Source organism: Lissotriton helveticus, chromosome 5_1 (genome assembly GCF_964261635.1).
Source record: "Lissotriton helveticus chromosome 5_1, aLisHel1.1, whole genome shotgun sequence".
In the NCBI taxonomy this organism is placed as follows: domain Eukaryota; kingdom Metazoa; phylum Chordata; class Amphibia; order Caudata; family Salamandridae; genus Lissotriton; species Lissotriton helveticus.
This window is the reverse complement of record NC_136065.1, coordinates 1,637,148,686-1,637,170,386: the sequence shown is the minus strand read 5'-3', so window position 1 is coordinate 1,637,170,386 and position 21,701 is coordinate 1,637,148,686. Positions and strand designations below refer to the sequence as shown.

At 50.6% G+C, this 21,701-nt stretch overlaps 1 protein-coding gene across 1 annotated transcript in view; it reads left to right on the top strand.

Annotated features, from left to right (window-relative positions):
* Window positions 1–21,701, top strand: part of LOC144755671 (chromodomain-helicase-DNA-binding protein 8-like) — a 1,307,007-nt gene that overhangs the window by 481,379 nt on the left and 803,927 nt on the right. The window contains 2 exon segments of the mRNA XM_078644841.1: window positions 7,860–8,059; window positions 8,762–8,918. Of these exon segments, the coding sequence (XP_078500967.1) occupies window positions 7,860–8,059; window positions 8,762–8,918 (357 nt within the window).

Genomic DNA, 21,701 nt, shown 5'->3' with positions numbered 1-21,701 from the left:
AGTTCTTGACATGGAGAAGTGGCTTTCCTTATTGCTATCACATCTCTAAGGCGTGTTAGTGAGCTACAAGCGCTCACAATACAAGAGCCATTTATACAAGTGCATTCAAACAGGGTAGTGCTCCGCACTAACCCCAAGTTCCTTCCGAAGGTGGTGTCACAGTTTCATGTCAATCAAACCATTGAACTGCCCGCATTTTTTCCAAACCCAGAAACAGTAGCAGAAAGAATGCTCCACACGCTAGACGTTAAAAGGGCATTGATGTACTATATTGACAGAACACAACCCTTTAGGAAGACACAGCAACTTTTCGTTGCCTTCTCCGCACAGCACAAAGGCAACGCTATTTCCAAAGCTGGAATAGCCAGGTGGATCGTTAAATGCATTCAGATTTGTTATCAGAAGGCTAAACGCACTTTAACGGTCCCCCCCAGGGCGCACTCCACACGCAAACTGGGGGCCTCCATGGCATTCCTAGGTAACATTCCTTTAGAGGATATTTGTAGAGCAGCCACGTGGGCTACACCACATACATTTACCAAACATTACTGTGTAGATGTGCACTCAAAACAGCAGGCAGCTGTAGGACAGGCTGTTCTCAAAACTCTTTTTCAGACTTCTGCAGCTGGCACGGGCGGCCGCCGTTCATGAGGGGACTGCTATGTATTCTATGCAATAGATATGAATTTAGCAGCCCACATGCCTCGAACTGAATATGGTATTTACCAGTATGCATCTGTTCTTGGCATGTAGGGCTGCTAACATTCATATCGCCCGCCCTCCTCCCCGGCGCCTGTAGCAGCTGCAGACTACTTCATGCATTTCATCACTAGCATGGACATCGTTTACACTATCGCACTCCATCTTTGCCACAATGGCTAAAAACAATCTGGGGATGGAGTCGGATGCCCATGCGCACTGTAGTCCAGGGGAGGAGCCACCTATCTCGTGATACTTCGAAGACTCTTCCAGGACAACAATGTGCAATCATCCGGACCCAACACTAGGCGGCGATCTATGCAATAGATATGAATGTTAGCAGCCCTACATGCCAAGAACAGATGCATACTGGTAAGTAGCATATTCAATCTAACTTTACCCCCACCTACCTTTGGGGTTCCACTTTACTCGGTGCACACTATACCTCCCTTTGGTATAATATATACAGAGCCAGCTTCCTACAGTTGCACAAAGAGTAACTGAGGGGTTTTGATACTTAGGAATTTGTCACAACAGATCCTGCAGTCTTTTATGAGTGTAACTTAGCCCCCCATTACGTCGCCTACAGGACGATGTGCGACATTAGAGGACACTTCCTCTCACCTTACTTGGCAAAGCCGCCCTATATAACATGATGGCGCTCCCTGATTTGTATGTTGTTGTGGGGATTCTGCACCTACACAGAACTATTGATGTTTGGTTGTAAGTCAACCTGATAGACCAGCTATCCTAGTAGCATGGACACGTGCAGTCTTTAGGCTAAACTCTAGAGGGCGCGTTAAGCCAGCTGTTTTACCATCACATTTACCCCTTGAACACCAAGTGAAAGGACACCACACAAGTTGTTATGAAAAATAAAGTATATTTATTTATAACAAGACTACCTTGGCTCTTTATGAGACAGGGAGCTAAGCACACAACAAAACTCTTAAAGAAATACTTAAAGTCGCACAATTTACACAAATGCCCGAGGGGCACGAAAAACCATATACTACAAAAGTGGAATGCGAATTACTAGCAGGTAAGTAACTATTCTCATAGGCTTTAGGATCGCTAGGACTGGACTACTGAACCTTTAGATTACAAGCAGGAGGCCTAGGGACGTCGTGTGCAGAGTGGGAACTCTCACGCGTAAGGCGGGAAAAAGTCTATGGAGGCTAGTAAAAGCAAAGTTAGTGTTTTCGGGCGAACCCGACTAGGTAGGTCAAAAACGAAAGTGGTTCTAGACACTTAGAGAGTTGGACTACGCTGGAGCACTGTGGTACTCGGTTTACCTAGCCCAGGGGCTGCGGCTGCATAGGGTTCAAGTGTCGTCGGGTTTCTTCGTTGACGAACCAGGAGCCTGAAGTGGAAGTACCTGGCAGGCGACCAGTGGAGATGTTCCGGGCTGATCCAAGGGCTGGATCAGCTGAAGAAGGATACCTGTAAGCAGAGGGGACCAAGTTCTGAATCACTAGCCAGTGATTAGGTGGGCACCAGGATGGCACCGGACGAGGTCACTCAGCCAGGTGAAGAGGTGACGCTGGATTCTGCTGCTGCACGGACCAGGGCGCTGATGTCGACCAGGCTGGAGGTCTGCGAGCTGTCCCACGTCGGATGTCTGCTGCTGGCGATGCTGGACCCGGTGAAGGAGGCAACAAGCCTTGGCTAAGGCAAGCCCACGCGGTGACACAAAATGGCGTCTGGGGTGGACCAGGAGGGTCCTAGGAAGTTCCCCTTCAAGAGGAGACAAGGGCCAGTCCAGAGGAGCTAGACCAGCGGTGAAACAAATGTAGGACGTCGTCTGGAGGGTCACTAGCCAACGGGCAAGTGACCTGGACAACGCGGTGAGCAGCTAAGAGCAGAAGGGCCCCACGCAGATCTCGTGGATGCAAGGGGGCTGAACTTCGGTGCTGGAGCTGCTCAGGGTTGGGGCTTCTCAAACCCCAAAGCACTCGGTCGAGGGTCACTCGGGAGTCGTGCTGGGCAAGCGTCGTGCAGTCTTGAAGATGGCCGGTCCCTCGAGGTCTCGTCACACCCACGAATCTCAGCTGGGCTGATGATGCAGGTAGAGGTCAGAGGTGCCAGGGAAGCCGGTTCTCGTCGAGCTGGGCAGTCTTGATCCGGAGGAGAGACTTACAGCAGACCGCGATGCTTGGATGGTGCCTGCTGCTGCAGGGTGACTACTCCGTAGTCACAAGGGAGAAATCTTGAGAAGAGTCTTGAGTTCCTTTCGTAGAAAGTCGGTTCAGGATTCAAAGATGATCTAATTTGGAAGGGGGCCTGCTCCTACCTTTATCCTGAGAAAGGGGGCTGGCACGCGACTAAGTCCTGCCCTATGGGTGGGACTAGGAGGGGGGTGGTTACACCCCTCTCCTTTGGCGGGCTTTTCCCCAGCTCAGGGGCTAGTGTGCCCCTGGAACTGGTTCAAGCCGGCCTATGCATAGTGAGCACCGGGGTGCCACTTGCAGTCACCTTCCTCTATAGCCCTGCCTACCTGGGATACACAAAACCCTGTCTGGGATGGTGCTGGCACCGCCCCTGACAGTAAACCCTTTGTCCAAGCACTCCTCGCTGGAAGGACTCCCAGCAGCAGGAGGTCAGACTTGTGTCTCGGTGGCAGCATCCATTTTGTGGAGCTGAGGCTATGTCCAACTTTAACCGGGGTTACAGGCTACCAACATGTCTTCTCCCTCTAGAGGGGTGGAATGCTACCCCCGTCGCCAGAACTGGCGAGGGGGTAGTATTCCAAAGCGTATGACACCTTACACGACCTGTTTAGATAATGTCAGACCAAAGTTACCATAACCACGAGGATTATAAGGCACTTAAAAGTATATGGTCTGACGCTATCATGGAAACGGCTAAGGGATAGATCCCGAAAGCCGCAGACAGGCTCAGCTCATGCCAGAGCACCATCTCACACGATTCCAAGCACTCTGCCTTCAGGATTGTTAAGGCCTGCCATAGGAGTGACTGATAGGAGATCTGTGTGCCCATTTTAGGTTTAGATATGGGTATACTATATCTAAAGCAAAGGGTGATTACACCACCTTGCCCCAGCTGTCAAGCAGCCAGTTGTGTCTGTTTAGTTAGTCAGCCCAGGGGTGGCATAATACATGCTGCAGCCCCTGGGAGACTTCTGGGTGCACCTCAACCCTGGGTACAGGGACTTGAGAGGGCCCAGTGCCAATTCAGTACCTGGGTACAATTTGGAATGGAGAGAACAGCTAGGCTGTGGGTCTGATTAGCAGGCCCACAGCCAGGGAAAGTCGTAAACCAGTGAAGCAAAAAGCAAAAATCTGGGTGATCATAGGATTGCAGACCCTACTCTCCTACAGGGTGTTCTTACCCCAGGACAGGGACCCATTGGTCCCTGCCCTTACCCTACCTATTTAGTAGTTAGGGGCACCCTAAACCTTCCTTCCTCAGATCCGGATACCGAAACAAGCAAGAAGATCAAGAAACAAGAAGACCTGCTGTGCAGCTGCTAAGGAGAGGACAACACCAACTGACTTTGCCCCAGCCCTACAGACCTGTCGACCCTCGAACCTGCTCTTGCTAAACCCCGGCGCCTTCAGTGGTCAGCAATGCAAAAACCCCAGAGGACCGGACAACCTTGTCACTCTACCAAGACTAGGACTACCACGAACAGTGGTTCTGCTCAAACAAACAAAACCCCTGGTGCCAGCCAGGAACCGAGAATCCAGCACACTCCGCACCCGCCGAGCTGTGTTTGAGTGAACAAAGTCCACAAGGACGTCCCCCTGACGATTGTGATCACTAATCCAGTGCCCAAGGACCATCCTCGACGACCCTGACGACGCAACAAAGGACCCCTCCAACCGCGACCAGCAGAGGGTAAGATTTCCCGATATCAAGACAACCCTGCACCCGGCTCCGCATGGCCCCCTGTGCCCAACTCCCGGGTTTCTACCTATCCTCCAAGATCCCAACTTACCTCTCGAAGTGGTGTTCGCACCTGAAGCATCTCCGTCCCCAAGCCTGCAGCCTTTGTTTAACTTTCAGCTTTCCCATTGACTAGCATTGAGCGCCCAACGGCTCAAAAGCATCCTGCACCCAGCCGCCCAAGTACCCCTGGGAGTTCATCCTCTGTCCTAATTTACTTCCCACTTTGCACTGAGCAAGTGACCAGGAGCCCAGCTCCCACTGCCACGTGGCCTGCTTGCCAGCAGCCACCAACCAAACGCCCCCTGCCTCCCATAGGCTAACCTTCGGCCTAACTCTCTCTGCACCCAGCTTCCCTTGTGCCGCTGAGGGTGTAACAACTGTACCTACCTGACCCTGGGAGACCCCCAAGTCTATGCCCGAACTTTAACTCTGCCAGTAGAGTACTTACCCAAAAGACGATAACTCACTTTTCTTCCATAGGGTAACATTTACTGATCTTCTAAGTGTGGAGTTTTGAAACTTTAAAATATTCGTCTAAAATCAGCTGAAATATTAAAAAACGAAAATACTCACCTGTTATCAGGAGAGATCCCAGGGCTGGATCTTGGTGCCCAGCACTGACCCTGAAAAGTAATAACAATCGTACTTCCCGCAAACTACATTTTCTCCCATAGGAAACCAATGACTTGTTTTCTGTGAAATGTCTTCTAAATGTCGATTTTTGCAAACTACAAATATTCTTTAAAAATCGTACCAACTATAAAACCGTAATTACTTACCTGTTTTAAATAGATGTCCCAGTGCTGATCCTAGGAGTCCAGCACTGGATTACAAAAGTAACGAGAACATACTTTACCTGCAATTTGAATTTCCTTCCATAGGATAACATTGCCTGGTTTAGCTGAAAAAGTTTCAAAGTATCGATTTTGCAAACTTGCAACTATTCGTTAAAAATCGCCTGTATAACAAAAATACAATCTTTCAACTGTTTACAGGTGGTGCATCAGTGCTGGATCTAGGATCCATCCCTGAGTCAGAAAGAGTAACCATAACCCCCCCTTACCTGTTAAATGAATTTCTTCCATAGGCAATCATTGGCTGTTTTTCTGTCAACTTTTAAAATATTAAAATATTGCTTAAAAAATCACTACTGTGACTTAATCGATTTTGCTCAACTGTTTGTCCCAGGACTGAATCTAGGATCCAGTCCTGCAGTTAGAAAAGTAAACCTAGAAGTAATCTATTGCCTTCTTTTAGGAATTCCCATTGAGCTCAATGTGTTGTTGTGTTTGAAATTGTGTTGCCTATGGCAACAACTGTGACTATTGGATTCAAAAGTCTATTGCCTATTTGAAAAGTATTTAACGTAAGTAACTCATCCTGAGAGAGTATATTTTGATACCTTGTTGATTCTAAAAATAAAACCACTATATCTTTTGATACAAAACAATTGGCCTAGAGTTCAGTCCTTGAGTGTGTGAAACCTTTTGCTGACTGAGTGTGTACAACACATGCTTTACACTATCCTCTGATACTGCCTTACTGCTTGACAAAGCTACCACTTTAGAGAGTAAGGTTATATCTAACTTTAGCCTCTGTCAAACCTCTGGGGACTCTGTGCACACTGTACCTATTTGGGAACAGTATATACAGAGCCACTTTCTCACAAGACCGTATTAATTTTGAGCTCTAGCGCGCTGTGGACCTGCTGTATCACCTCCTTTATGTCCGCCAGAGTCGGGCCTTTGTCCGTGGGCTGCCGTTTCATACCTTCCTCCAGTTGTGTCACCTCCAAATCTCCGGATTTGGAGTTGGCATATTTAGACAGCTTCTGGAGAGTGGATGGCTTGGGGCCCCTTGATGTGGCCATTGTGTCCCGCTCCTCCACCTCAAGCAGAAAGCGATCAAAGTAAGGAGATCCAGAGGGGAGCGTGGGCACAACCACAGAACGCCTTACAGCTGCTGGGCACTTGTCCTTACTTCGCGCTTGTTTCAAAATGGCAGCCGGTGTAGTGGTGTAGCGGCTCAGTGTGGGACTTGCGGGGTTCCATCCCGAGGTCAATGTTGCCCAGGCATCAATGCGCAGGGAAGTTCAAGGAGCGTCACTTTCCGCCACTGGTGAGTCGAGCCCCCCACTCCCTGTGAGAACAGGCCTTCATTTGGAGAGAAGAAAGGGATTGGGGGAAGATCCAGTTCAGAAGAATTGGCCTCACTAGCTCCTAAAGATCCTTGGGTCCCCATATTATCCCCACTAACAAGCGGGGTCGCAAGGCTGATGAGGACGTCCACATCCGTACTCTGGTCTTTCCAGGCAGCAATGCTCCGTGCAGTCCGCTCAGCCCAGGCGCTTTCATCAGGGCGCCCCGGGCTGACGCAACTCACCGGCCGACCGGCACACAGCACAATGGTTCCCAGCACCTCCAGACGTGCCCAAACTGTGCCCTCCCACTGCAGGGTAATCCAGCAGTCTTGAGTAGAGTCCCGGTCCGCCGGCTCCCAGCGCGCGTCCCAGCCGCCGCTTAGGCTGCGCGACTTCACCGCTGGGCCTGCCCTCGTCTCGCGTCTGTGGAGTAAAGTTGGTGCTGGCGCCGGTGTCCGATGTTCAAATCGCTTCAGGGATAGTTCCGGGCTATCTGCAGCTCGAGGCGCTCCTCTGACCACGATGATTCTGGTCAGACTGATCTATGTAGCGGATTTCAACCTGGAATTAGCCGGCGGCCGACCGGAGCTCTACTCCAGAGCGGCCGTCTCGGTTGTCGGCAAGCCACACCCCCATCGCCACGCTGTTTCTTGCTGTTTTTAAGATTTTTTTTTACAAAATTTAGATCTCCAGGTCCCCTTATTGGATTTTAATGATTTTTGTCATACAGTTTTTCATGATGTTTAAAAATTGGGGATGTTTATTGGGTTGTGCTTTGACTTTATAATTGATATTGTACCGTAAATAAATAATTGTTCATACCTTAAGCTTATCCTCACTATGCCATAGCTACTATGGATTGATCCCATGTTTATTTGTGAAAAGCATGTGATTAGCCAACAAGATTTTGGACCTCTTTTTTGAAAAGGCCATGCAACCTATCCAACTAATAAACTATTTTCTTAGAAAAGCTAAATAGCTATTCCTGTGTGATAGATGTGTTTTGATGTTTGATGGAAACATATAATGTGGTGATTTTGCCTCAAAATTGAGCATTCGGCAGCAGCTTTCAGCTCTAATCTTTCTGGGTGTGTTTTGCTGCCTACAGGTGGGGCCGCTGGAAAGATATCCTGTCACATGGTCGTTTCAAGCGTCGAATGTCAGAGAGAGATGTGGAGATCATCTGCCGAACTATCTTGGTTTACTGTCTGTTGCACTATCGCGGGGATGAGACCATCAAGAGCTTCATATGGGACCTGATCAGCCCACTTGAGAATGGGCAGTCTAAGGAGCTGCAGAACCACACTGGTAATTGTAAGACTTAAAGATGTGCATTGATACTCACCTTCTACAGATCATTGATATAAAGCATTTTGTGTTAATTGTGTGTATTTGAACTTAGTCATTGGTCCTAGAGGAGCAACCTTCTGCATCTTTTTGTTTGCCAGTCTCCTAACTTCCTCCTTTTATAGATGAAGTGATTTATATCTGTGTACCAATGAGCCTTAACTTCACCGTCATGTGGGTGATATATTATTTATTTTCCATTCACTTGATCTGATTTGAAGATGCAATGTTCTCTGTATTGATTTACAAAGTTTAGTCTGTATGTTCCAGAGGTGAAAGGCTTTATCTTTGTTTCAGTCCAGTCAGTCCAGTCAGCCTTCTAATGCCTGTGTATGCTGTGCTAGTTTCTAGACTTTTCAGAATGTGGAGGGAAGATGTTTGTTCTAACCCACTCAAATCCATTCCTATTTTTGAGAGGCCCAAAAGCATATGCCAAATTGTGGAGCCTTACTGCTAGTATCCAAGTCTCTCAACTTTGGCATCTATTATAATACACATGCGGATTGATACAGTTGCATAAGACTTCTGATACATTTTTATAGCGTAGTGGGGAGATTGCTAAAATGATGTGATTTCTTGCTGTATATTTAACCTTCTACAATGTCTTCTTGACTGTTTATCTGATTGTTTGGTTTGTTGCTCATCATTCTGTTCACCTGCCAGGTCTTTCCATCCCAGTGCCTCGTGGACGCAAAGGCAAGAAGATGAAATCCCAAAATAACTTTGATGTCCACAAGGCCGACTGGATACGCAAGTACAACCCAGACTCAATCTTCCAGGATGAGGGTTACAAGAAGCACCTCAAGCACCAGTGCAATAAGTAAGTCCATCATCTGCTTAGATCGTAGGGCATAAAGCATGGGCCGGATATCTTTTGAAGCACAAGTGCAGCAAGTGAAGCCCACATAACGACTACATAGTCTGTGCTAAAGGTTGACTGACCTACAGCACTCCGTGTTTGTACTCTGCATAAGCTTGGTTACATAAGGTGTAGGATAAATATCATATGCTCTATGTAGGAAGCTGGCTCTGTATATATTATACCAAAGTGAAGTATAGTGTGCACAGAGCAGTGAAACCACAAAGGTAGGCAGAGGTAAAACTAGATAGCACCTCACTGTGAGAAAGTTCCATCTTTCTTGCCTTGGTATGCCCCCACTTTTTCTGAACTGCTGATGTGCTTTGACTAAGTGTGCCCTGGGTCCCTGCCAATCAGGAACCCAGGGCCAGTGTTCCTTCCCTAAAAAGAAAAACTATTCTGAAACAAGCTACCCAATTGGCATCTCTGGCCACCTGTCAGCCCCTAGTAAATGGTACCCTAGGTTCCCAGGGCATGGTGACCAGAGAAGACCCTGAGGGCTGCAGCGCTTATTGTGCCCTTCTCAGGGGCCCTGTACCCTGGCACCCACACACTGCCCTTGCAGGCTGAGTGCCTACGTACAGAACTAAAACTAGAGTCGACACTGCACACACCCCTGTGTGACATGCCCACAGAACCCACTGCCCTGGCATACTTCAGTCACCCCTCTAGCTGGGTGCCCTATGCCAGATGTGAGGGCACAGGTGCATGAGCCCTGTGCCCCTCCAGTACCCAGGGCCATTCCTGGGCACTGTAAGTGCAGTGTTGCCATTTAATAGTTTATGGTGCTGGGAGGTTGTCATTTACGAACTCCACAGCACCATAATGGCTTCACTGAAGACTGACAAGTTTGGTACTAAACTTCTCAGCACATTAAACCGGCACTGATGCCAGTGTGGGATTTAATGTAAAATGCACGAGAGGGCATCTTAGAGATGCCCTCCAAAACCGGAATCTACAATCCACATCTGGGCTGAGTGGCTGCAGAGGCTGCCACACAGCAGACATGTTGCTGGACCCCTGGGTGGAGAGGCCCCCACTCTCCTGGGCCTGCAACAATGCACATCCTGGGCGAGGTGCTATGTGTTCGAGGCATGTGGGCTGCTGAATTCATATCTATAGCATAGATCGCCGCCTAGTGTTGGGTCCGGATGATTGCACATTGTTGTTCTGGAAGAGTCTTCGAAGTATCACAAGATAGGTGGCTCCTCCCCTGGACTACAGTGCGCATGGGCATCGACTCCATCCTCAGATTGTTTTTTTCCGCCATTGGGTTCGGATGTAATTTCGTTATCTCCAGTTCGGAATAAACATAAACTTTTTCGAGGCCAGAAGGCCTTTTTCGATCCGTCGGTATTGTTTGCGTTCGGTCCCCGGTTCAGTTCCAACTCTGTTCGAGTCGGATATCCAGGGAGTCGTGTGACTCTTCGGTGATCGAGGCCCAGTCGACGCAGCAAGACTTTCGACGGCATGGAACGGAGTCCGTTCAAGAAGTGTCCCGTGTGCGGATCGACGTATCCCCACATTGATGTCCATCCAGTGTGCAATAAGTGCCTGTCGCCGGACCACGACGAAGCCAGCTGTATGGCCTGTTCCAGGTTTCGTTCAAAGAAAACGATTCGGCTTCGGCGCGTGGCGCGCCTCGAGGCCCGGCGCTCGGCCCCGGCGGACATCTTCGACGATGAAGCAGGCGGACAACAGGTTCAGATGCAGATTTCACCTCCAACGGTGGACATCGAAAACAACTACGAAGCGGATGTCGAAGGCCTAGACGTAGAAGTCGTCGACGAGGTAGGCGACGACGATGAGGCCTATGGGGCCGTGGAAGATAGCTCAGAGGAAGAGCTATGCCCCGTTCGAACAATTACAAAGGCTCAGGTCGAGGGATCGCCACATGGCCTTACCCAAGACCTTATACCAGAATCCACGGCCCCGCCTTCCGGCCCGGCCACGGACACTTCGGCGGAGCTACCATTGTCGAAAACGAAACCGAAACTGAAATCATCGCTGTCGACAAAAACAAAAATGGTCGAGGCGCCATCGAAACCGAAGACGTCTGCTCCCCCATCGACGCCATCGTCTTCCGAGGTGTCGGGGCAATCGAAGCCGAAGAAAGCTGTCGACCCGGTCAAGGTGCCGAAAGTGGTCAAGGTCGTCGAGCCGAAAACAAAGAAGGCCGTCGACCTGGAGTCAAGCAAGGCCGTCGAGCCGAAGTCCAAAAAGGCCGTCGATCCAAACTCAGGCAAAGGCGTCGAGCCGAAGGCTGGAACCCCGACGCCTGTAGTCCGGGCCGCCGTTCCGAGACCGTCGGCGTCAACGTCTGCGGCCAAGGACCGAGATCGTAGCGCCCCTAAGGAGGATGCTCCTACGCCTCGATCGGAGAAGCCAAAGTCATCTACGCTCGGGTCTTCCCCTCGGGGTGGACCCAGGTCAACTGTCGGGTCGATGAAGCCGTCCGCTTCCTTTACGAAGCAGGTCTCGGACTCCCTCTAGCGAATTAGGGACAAGGCTTCAGCGTCGGAACCAAAGACACCTTCTGTAGGAAGGTAGATCCCTGACTATGGTTGCCCCCAACTTTTTGCCTGGTGTTTTGCTGGTTTTCTGACTTAGTTGACCTGGGGCCCTGCTATTCAGGACCCTAGGCCTACTGCTCTCTCTGTAAAATGGATTCTATGTACCTTATGTACATATCTAATTGGATACTGAGTCACCTTATCAGTCCCTGTACAGTGTACCTTAGGTACCCAGGGCATAGGTGTACCCAGGGCCTACCAGGGGCTGCAGCATGTATTATGCCACCCCTGGCTGGCCATCCAAATCTGACACAACTGGCTGCACGACAGCTGGGGCAAGGTGGTGTAATCACCCTTTGCTTTAGATATAGTATTCCTATATCTAAACCTAAAATGGACACATATATTCCTATCAGTCACTCCTATGGCAGGCCTTAACAATCCTGAAGGCAGAGTGCGTGGAATAATGTGAAATGGTGCTCTGGCATGAGCTGAGCCCGTTTGCAGCTTGCGGAACCAAGTCCTAATAGCTGTTCCATGATAACGCTATACCATATACTCTTAAGTGCATTATGTACCTCGCGGTCATATGCTAACTTTGGTATAACATTATCAAAACATGTCGAGTACGGTGTCATACGAATTGGAATACTAACCCCTCGCCAATTCTGGCGACGGGGTTAGCATTCCACCCTTCTAGAGGGACACGACATGTTGGTAACCTGTAACCCCGGTTAAAGTCAGACATGGCCTCAGCTCCACAAGATGGATGCTGCCACCGAGACACAAGTCTGCCCTCCTGCTGCTGGGAGTCCTCCCAGAGCGGGAGGCAAGGACAAAGGGTTTCCTGCCACGGGCGGTGCCAGCACCGTCCCAGACAGGATTTTGTGTATTCTAGGTAGGCAGGGCTTTAGAGGAAGGTGACTGCAAGTGGCACCCCGGTGCTCACTGTGCATATGCCGGCTTGAACCAGTTCCAGGGGCACACCAGCCCCTGAGCTGGGGAAAGCCCGGCATGGGAGAGGGGTGTAACCACCCCCTTCCTAGTCCCACCCATAGGGCAGGACTTAGTCGCGTGCCAGCCCCCTTTTGCAGGATAAAGGTAGGAGCAGGCCCCCTTCCAAATCAGATCATCTTTGAATCCTGAACCGACTTTCCACGAAAGGAACTCAAGACTCTTCTCAAGATTTCTCCCTTGTGACTAAGGAGTAGTCACCCTGCAGCAGCAGGCACCATCCAAGCATCGCGGTCTGCTGTAAGTCTCTCCTCCGTATCAAGACTGCCCAGCTCGACGAGAACCGGCTTCCCTGGCACCTCTGACCTCTACCTGCATCTTCAGCCCAGCTGAGACCCGTGGGTGTGACGAGACCTCGAGGGACCGGCCATCTTCAAGACTGCACGACGCTTGCCCAGCACGACTCCCGAGTGACCCTCGACCAAGTGCTTTGGGGTAAGAGAAGCCCCAATCCTGAGCAGCTCCAGCACCGAAGTTCAGCCCCCATGCATCCACGAGATCTGCGTGGGGCCCTTCTGCTCTTTGCTGCTCACCGCGTTGTCCAGGTCACTTGCCCGTTGGCTAGTGGCCCTCTGACGACGAACTTCGACGACAAACACCGCTGGTCTGGTTGCTCCAGACTGGCCCTTGCTCCCCTCCAACAGAGGAGCACCCTGGACCGTCCTGGTCCACTCCAGACGCCATTTTAAGTCCACCGCGTGGGCTTGCATTTGCCAAGACTTGTTGCCCCAATCCTGGGTCCAGCGACGTCGACAGCAGATATCTTCGTGGGACAGCTCGCACCTCCATCCTGGTCGCCGACAACGCCTCCTGGTCCGAGAGACTGCAGAGCCCAGCAGCGCCCACTCACCTGGTTGAGGTGACTTCGTCCGGTGCCACTCGGGTGCCCACCCAAATCACTGGCTAGTGTTTCAGAACTTGGTCCCCTCTGCTTACAGGTCTTCCTCTTCCCCGATCCAGGCTTGGATCCCCAAGAACTTCTTCACTGGTCGCCTGCCAGCAACTTCTTCCTTCAGGCTCCTGGTTCATCAACGAAGAAACCCGACGACATTTGAACCCTATGCAGCCGCAGCCCCTGGGCTAGGTAAACAGAGTACTCCGGTTCTCCAGCGTAGACCAACTCTCTAAGTGTCTAGATCCGTTTTCGTTTTTGACCTACCTAGTCTGGTTCGCCCGAAAACACTAACTTTGCTTTTACTAGCCTCCATAGACTTTTTCCCGCCTTACGCGTGAGAGTTCCCACTCTGCACACGACGTCCCTAGGCCTCCTGCTTGTAATCTAAAGGTTCAGTAGTCCAGTCCTAGCGATTCTAAAGCCTATGAGAATAGTTACTTACCTGCTAGTAATTCGCATTCCACTTGTATAGTATATGGTTTTTCGTGCCCCTCGGGCATTTGTGTAAATTGTGCGACTTTAAGTATTTCTTTAAGAGTTTTGTTGTGTGCTTAGCTCCCTGTCTCATAAAGAGCCAGGGTAGTCTTGTTATAAATAAATATACTTTATTTTTCATAACAACTTGTGTGGTGTCCTTTCACTTGGTGTTCAAGCGGTAAATGTGATGGTAAAACAGCTGGCTTAACACGCCCTCTAGAGTTTAGCCTAAAGACTGCACGTGTCCAGGCTACTAGGATAGCTGGTCTATCAGGTTGACTTACAACCAAACATCAATAAGGGTTGTTTGGACTGATACAAAGTGTTCACTAGAATAGTGAACATTATATATCAGGCCAACTTCTCGCACCTTCCACCCCGAAGCAAGCTGTCCCGGCGCCAAACACTTCAACGCCGTTCCACTTCACGTTGCCGCCGAAGGTGGCGCCGAAGGCCTTCGCACCGCGCTCGGTACCCAAGGACTCTGTGGTGTCGAAGCCAACTCACCCGGCTGGGAGTTTGGTGCATCGGCCACCCTTACTAGAAGAGCAGTCGGAGCATTTCATCGATGCTGACACCGGGAAGCTTACGCTTTATAAACGGAAGTTCACGGCATCGCAGCCTTTGGAGTCATACACAATTCCTCTAAAGCGCAAAAGGCCTGCTCCAGATTCACCGGTCTTAGTCGAACCAATAGTTCCTCAGGCTCCAAGAATTGCAACACCCTCACCCACTTACTCTGATGGAGAGGATGCAGGGGAACAGGACGAGGAATACAATTTTCCTGCCAACACAGAGCCTGATGAACAACAGGACTCATGGGGTGGGGCAGGTGACCAAGGGGATCAGCACACCATCCAGGACCCTCAGATGTACAACGTCAAGACCTCTCCCACTGAGGATTCTGCGGCCTTTAATGCCTTAATTAAGAGGGCAGCTAAAAACCACGACGTGGAAATGCATGCTGACCCTGTGGAGGTGGACTTCCTCTTTGACACTTTCTCAACTGCTGAAAAAACTGTAAAAACTCTTCCAATGCTGAAAGGGGTCCTTAAGCATGCTGCGGACATTTTTAAGGAACCCACACGGTCAAGGGTAGTCAACCCTAGAATTGAGAAAAAAATACAGACCGGCACCTGGCGATCCTACCTACATCAAGGGCCAGTTGCCATTGGACTCTTTGGTAGTTTCTAATGCCCGCAAGAGGGCGAATTCGCAGACCACCGGTGAAGCTCCTCCCCCAGACAAAGAGTCTAAAGTGCTGGAGGCATCAGGAAAGAGAGTAGCAGCTCAGGCGGCCAATATCTGGCGTATCTCTAACATGTAGGCACTCTTGGCTAGATACGACAGGGCACATGTGAGAAGTTGGCCTGATGTGCAGTGCTCACTATTCTAGTGATCACTATATATCAGTCCAAACAACCCTTATTGATGATTGGTTGTAAGTCAACCTTATAGACCAGCTATCCTAGTAGCATGGATACGAGCAGTCTAAGGCTAAGACTCTAGAGGGCGTGTTAAGCCAGCTGTTTTACCATCACATTACCCCTTGAACACCCAGTGAAAGGACACCACACAAGTTGTTATGAAAATAAACAGTGTATTTATTTATAACAAGACTACCCTGGCTCTTTATGAGACAGGGAGCTAAGCACACAACAAAACTCTTACGAAAATACTTTTAAGTTAGCACGTTACACAAATGCCCGAGGGGCACGAAAAACCATATACGCTAAAAGTGGAATGCGAATTACTAGCAGGTAAGTAACAGTTCTAATAGGCTTTGGAATCGCTAGGACTGGACTAGGGAATCGTTAGATTACTACTAGGAGGCCCAGGGGACTCGGGTGCAGAGTGTGCACTCTCACGCGGGATGCGGGACAAAGTCTATGGAAGCTAGAATTCACAAAGTTAGTGTTCACGGGCGAACCCGACCTGGTAGGGAGAAAACGACAGTGGATCCTGACCCTTGGATAGTGAGGCTATGCTGGGACACCGGAGTGCCGAAGTTACCTAGCCCAGGGGCTGCAGCTGCATAGGTCTGAAAAGACGTCGGGGATCTCGTTGCCGGACCAGGAGCCTGGAAGGAAGAAGTTGCTGGCAGGCGACCAGTGAAGAAAAGTTCGATGGATCCAAGCCTGGATCAAGGAAGAAGAAAACCTGAAAGCAGAGGGGACCAAGTTCTTGAATCACTAGCCAGTGATTAAGTGGGCACCAGGATGGCACTGGGCGAAGTCACCGCAGTCAGGTGAGTGGGCGCTGCTGGGCTCTGCAGTCTCTCGGACCAGGAGGCGTTGTCGGCGACCAGGATGGAGGTGCGAGCTGTCCCACGAAGGATGAAGTCGTTGGCGTCGAAGTTACCCAGGATTGGGCAACAAGCCTTGGCTAATTCAAGCCCACGCGGTGGACTCAAAATGGCGTCTTGAGTGGACCAGGAGGGTCCGGGGTACTCCTCTTCTGGAAGGGAGCAAGGGCCAGTCTGGAGCAACCAGACCAGCAGCAGAAATGTCGTCGGGCGTCGTCAGGAAGGCCACAAGCCAACGGGCTAGTAGCCAAACAACGCGGTGAGCAGCGGGAAGCAGAAGGGCCCCACGCAGATCGTGGAGATGCTGGGGGGCTGCACTTCGGAGCTGGAGCTGCTCAGGGTCGGGGCTTCTCGGACCCCAAAGCACTCACCAGTAGATTACTCGGCGGGCTTGCTGGAAAGAAGTCGTGCAGTCTTGAAGATGGCCGGTCCCTCGAGGTCTCGTCACACCCACGAATCTCAGCGTGACTGATGATGTAGGTAGAGGTCAGAGGTGCCAGGGAAGCCGGTTCTCGTCGAGCTGGGCAGTCGGATTCCGGAGGAAGGACTTTCAGCAGACCGCAGTGTTCTTAGATGGTGCCTGCGGATGCAGGGTGACTACTCCTTAGTCACAAGGGAGAAATCTTAGGAAGAAGTCTTGAGTTCCTTTCGCAGAAAGTAGTTTCAGGATTCAAAGATGATCTGATTTGGAAGGGGGCCAGTTCCTACCTTTATCCTGTAAAAGGGGGCTGGCACGCGACTAGGTCCTGCCCTATGGGTGGGACCAGGAGGGGGGTGGTTACACCCACTTCCTTGGCGGGCTTTCCCCAGGCCAGGGGCTGGAGTGCCCCTGGAACTGGTTTCAGCCGGCCTATGCACAGTGAGCACCGGGGTGCCACTTGCAGTCACCTTCCTCTAAAGCCCTGCCTACCTACAATACACAAAACCCTGTCTGGGACGGTGCTGGCACCGCCCCTGGCAGGAAACCCTTTGTCCTTATCTCCTGCTCTGGGAGGACTCCCAGCAGCAGGAGGGCAGACTTGTGTCTTGGTGGCAGCATCCATTTTGTGGATGCTAAGGCTCTGTCTGACTTTAACCGGGGTTAGGGGTTACATACATGTCGTGTCCCTCTAGAAGGGTGGAATGCTAACCCCGTCGCCAGAATTGGCGAGGGGTTAGTATTCCAATTCGTATGACACCTTACTCGACATGTTTTGATAAAGCGATACCAGAGTTGGCACATAACCGCGAGGATTATAATGCACTTAAGAGTATATGGTATGCGATATCATGGAAACGGCTAAGGGATAGATCCCGAAAGCCGCAGATAGGCTCAGCTCATGCCAGAGCACCATCTCACACGATTCCAAGCACTCTGCCTTCAGGATTGTTAAGGCCTGCCATAGGAGTGACTGATAGGAGATCTGTGTGTCCATTTTAGGGTTAGATATAGGTATACTATATCTAAAGCAAAGGGTGAGTACACCACCTTGCCCCAGCTGTCGTGCAGCCAGTTGTGTCAGTTTTAGTTAGTCAATCCAGGGGTGGCACAATACATGCTTCAGCCCCTGGGAGACTTCTGGGTGCACCTCAGCCCTGGGTACAGGGACTTGGAGAGGGCCCAGGGCCAATTCAGTACCTGAGTACAATTTGGATAGAGAGAACAGCTAGGCTGTGGGTCTGATTAGCAGGCCCACAGCCAGGGAAAGTCGTAAACCAGTGCAGCAAAAAGCAAAAAATCTGGGTGATCATAGGATTGCAGACCCTACTCTCCTACAGCACACTACGACACTCTAGAGACCCTGTTGCAGCATCTACCAGATCAATATAAGGAGGCAGGGGAGATGCTTATCCAAGAAGGGAAGCTCATCTCGAACGCTTCCATCAAATGTGCACTAGATGTTGCGGACACTGCTGCCAGGGCGATTAACACCAGGGTGATGCTAAGACGTCAAGCATGGCTTAGGATCTCCGGGTTTAAGCCGGAAATACAAACTACCATCCTTAACCAGCCGGTAAACTCTGACAGATTATTTGGTCCTGAGGTGGATACCACCCTGGAAAAAATAAAGAAAGATACCGAGACTGCCAAGTCCATGGGGGCACTCCAGTCCCAGCAGTTTCGGGGGAGCACTTTTCGTCGCTCAGGCAGTAGAGGTGTTTCCAGGGGCCAAATGTCACAGCACACACAATTCAACAAGGGTGGTGCGCAATCCTCTTACACCAAGCAAAGTAGGGGAGGATACCGCGGCAACAGCGCCAAGGGCAGAGGCAGGGGCTGTGAGAAGTTGGCCTGATATGCAGTGCTCACTATTCTAGTGATCACTATGTATCAGTCCAGACAACCCTTATTGATGATTGGTTGTAAGTCAACCTGATAGACCAGCTATCCTAGTAGCATGGATACGAGCAGTCTAAGGCTAAGACTCTAGAGGGCGTGTTAAGCCAGCTGTTTTACCATCACATTACCCCTTGAACACCAAGTGAAAGGACACCACACAAGTTGTTATCAAAAATAAAGTATATTTATTTATAACAGGACTACCCTGGCTCTTTATGAGACAGGGAGCTAAGCACACAACAAAACTCTTAAAGAAATACTTAAAGTCGCACAATTTACACAAATGCCCGAGGGGCACGAAAAACCATATACACAAGAAGTGGAATGCGAAGTTACTAGCAGGTAAATAATACTTTTCTAGACTGTAGAAACGCTAGGCCTACAATGCTGAACCCTTGGATTAGAAGCAGGAGGCCTAGGGACGCCGGGTGCAGAGTGGGAACTCTCACGCGTAATGCGGGAACAAGTCTATGGATACTAGCAATCACAAAGTTACTGTTCTCGGGCGAACCCGACTAGGTGGGTCGAAAACAAGAGAGGATCCGAACACTTAGGGTGTTGGACTATGCTGGAGCACCGGAGTACTTAGTTTACCTAGCCCAGGGGCTGCGGCTGCATAAGGTTCAAGTTGCGTCGGAAACCCTCGTTGAAGAACCAGGAGCCTGAAGAAAGAAGTTGCTGGCAGGCGGCCAGTGAAGAAGTTCGTGGTGATCCAAGCCTGGATCAGGGAAGAAGAAGACCTGTAAGCAGAGGGGACCAAGTTCTGAATCACTAGCCAGTGATTTAGGTGGGCACCAGGATGGCACCGGACGAAGTCACCTCGACCAGGTGAGTGGGCGCTGCTGGGCTCTGCAGTCTCTCGGACCAGGAGGTGTTGTCGGCGACCAGGATGGAGGTGCGAGCTGTCCCACGAAGGTATCTGCTGTCGACGTCGCTGGACCCAGGATTGGGGCAACAAGTCTTGGCAAATGCAAGCCCAAGTGGTGGACTTATAATGGAGTCTGGAGTGGACCAGGAGGGTCCAGGGTGCTCCTCTTTTGGAGGGGAGCAAGGGCTAGTCTGGAGCAACCAGACCAGCGGTGTTTGTCGTCGTGAAGCGTCGTAAGAGGGCCACTAGCCAACGGGCAAGTGACCTGGACAATGCGGTGAGCAGCAAAGAGCAGAAGGGCCCCACGCAGATCTCGTGGATGCAGGGGGGCTGAACTTCGGTGCTGGAGCTGCTCAGGGTCGGGGCTTCTCTTACCCCAAAGCACTCAGTCGAGGGTCACTCGGTGGTCGTGCTGGACAAGCGTCGTGCAGTCTTCAAAGATGGCCGGTCCCTCGAGGTCTCGTCACACCCACGGATCACAGCTGGGCTGATGATGCAGGTTGAGGTCAGAGGTGCCAGGGAAGCCGGTTCTCGTCGTGCTGGGCAGTCTTGATCCGGAGGAGAGACTTACAGCAGACCGCGATGCTTGGTTGGTGCCTGCTGCTGCAGGGTGACTACTCCTTAGTCACAAGGGAGAAATCTTAGGAAGAGTCTTGAGTTCCTCTCGTAGAAAGTCGGTTCAGGATTCAAAGATTGATCTAATTTGGAAGGGGGCCTGCTCCTGCCTTTATCCTGCAAAAGGGGGCTGGCACGCGACTAAGTCCTGCCCTATGGGTGGGACTAGGAAGGGGGGTGGTTACACCCCTCTCCTATGCCGGGCTTTCCCCAGCTCAGGGGCTGGTGTGCCCCTGGAACTGGTTCAAGCCGGCATATGCACAGTGAGCACCGGGGTGCCACTTGCAGTCACCTTCCTCTAAAGCCCTGCCTACCTAGAATACACAAAATCCTGTCTGGGACGGTGCTGGCACCGCCCCTGGCAGGAAACCCTTTGTCCTTGCCTCCCGCGCTGGGAGGACTCCCAGCAGCAGGAGGGCAGACTTGTGTCTCGGTGGCAGCATCCATCTTGTGGAGCTGAGGCTATGTCTGACTTTAACCGGGGTTACAGGTTACCAACATGTCGTGTCCCTCTAGAAGGGTGGAATGCTAACCCCGTCGCCAGAATTGGCGAGGGGTTAGTATTCCAATTCGTATGACACCTTACTCTACATGTTTTGATAAAGCGATACCAGAGTTGGCATATAACCGCGAGGATTATAATGCACTTAAGAGTATATGGTATAGCGTTATCATGGAACAGCTATTAGGACTTGGTTCCGCAAGCTGCAAACGGGCTCAGCTCATGCCAGAGCACCGTCTCACATTATTCCAAGCACTCTGCCTTCAGGATTGATAAGGCCTGCCATAGGAGTGACTGATAGGAATATATGTGTCCATTTTAGGGTTAGATATAGGAATACTATATCTACAGCAAAGGGTGATTACACCACCTTGCCCCAGCTGTCGTGCAGCCAGTTGTGTCAGATTTGGATGGCCAGCCAGGGGTGGCATAATACATGCTGCAGCCCCTGGTAGGCCCTGGGTACACCTATGCCCTGGGTACCTAAGGTACACTGTACAGGGACTGATAAGGTGACTCAGTATCCAATTAGATATGTACCTAAGGTACATGGAATCCATTTTACAGAGAGAGCAGTATGCATGGGGTCCTGAATAGCAGGGCCCCAGGTCAACTAAGTCAGAAAACCAGCAAAACACCAGGCAAAAAGTTGGGGGCAACCATAGTCAGGGATCTACCTTCCTACACACCACACCTCATAAAAAGAGGAAAGCAGACACAGCACCTAGACCTGTGGTGCCTGCCAAGAAGGAGGACTCTGCACATCTCCCATGCACCCTTCTTCTCCTATACTTCCGTCTCCTTCATTTCCTGCTCCTCTTAACATTTCACCACAGGTTTCATCTCCTCATTCTTCACATTCACCACACGATGATGAGTATAGTCTAGGGAAAGGGATAGACCCAGATGAGACTTTCCCATACCCTATGGATGATAGACTGGGAGTACCCAAACCCACATGATGTACCAGATATTCCTGACCCTCAGTCATATCCATCAAAACCTTCTCCCCCAGCAGATAACATTAGTTTTGGGCACTTGCCTGCTATTTACCATGGGGTCACTATGCATTCTGATGAAGCAGAGGAGGATTTTCTTTTAGATACATTTAAACAATTGCAAAGGTCTGTTCAAATTCTCCCTATGATTACAGGCAAACGGCCTTATACAAGAAGGCAAGCTAATTTCCAATGCCTCAATCAAGTGTGCACTTGATGTGGCAGACACTGCATCTA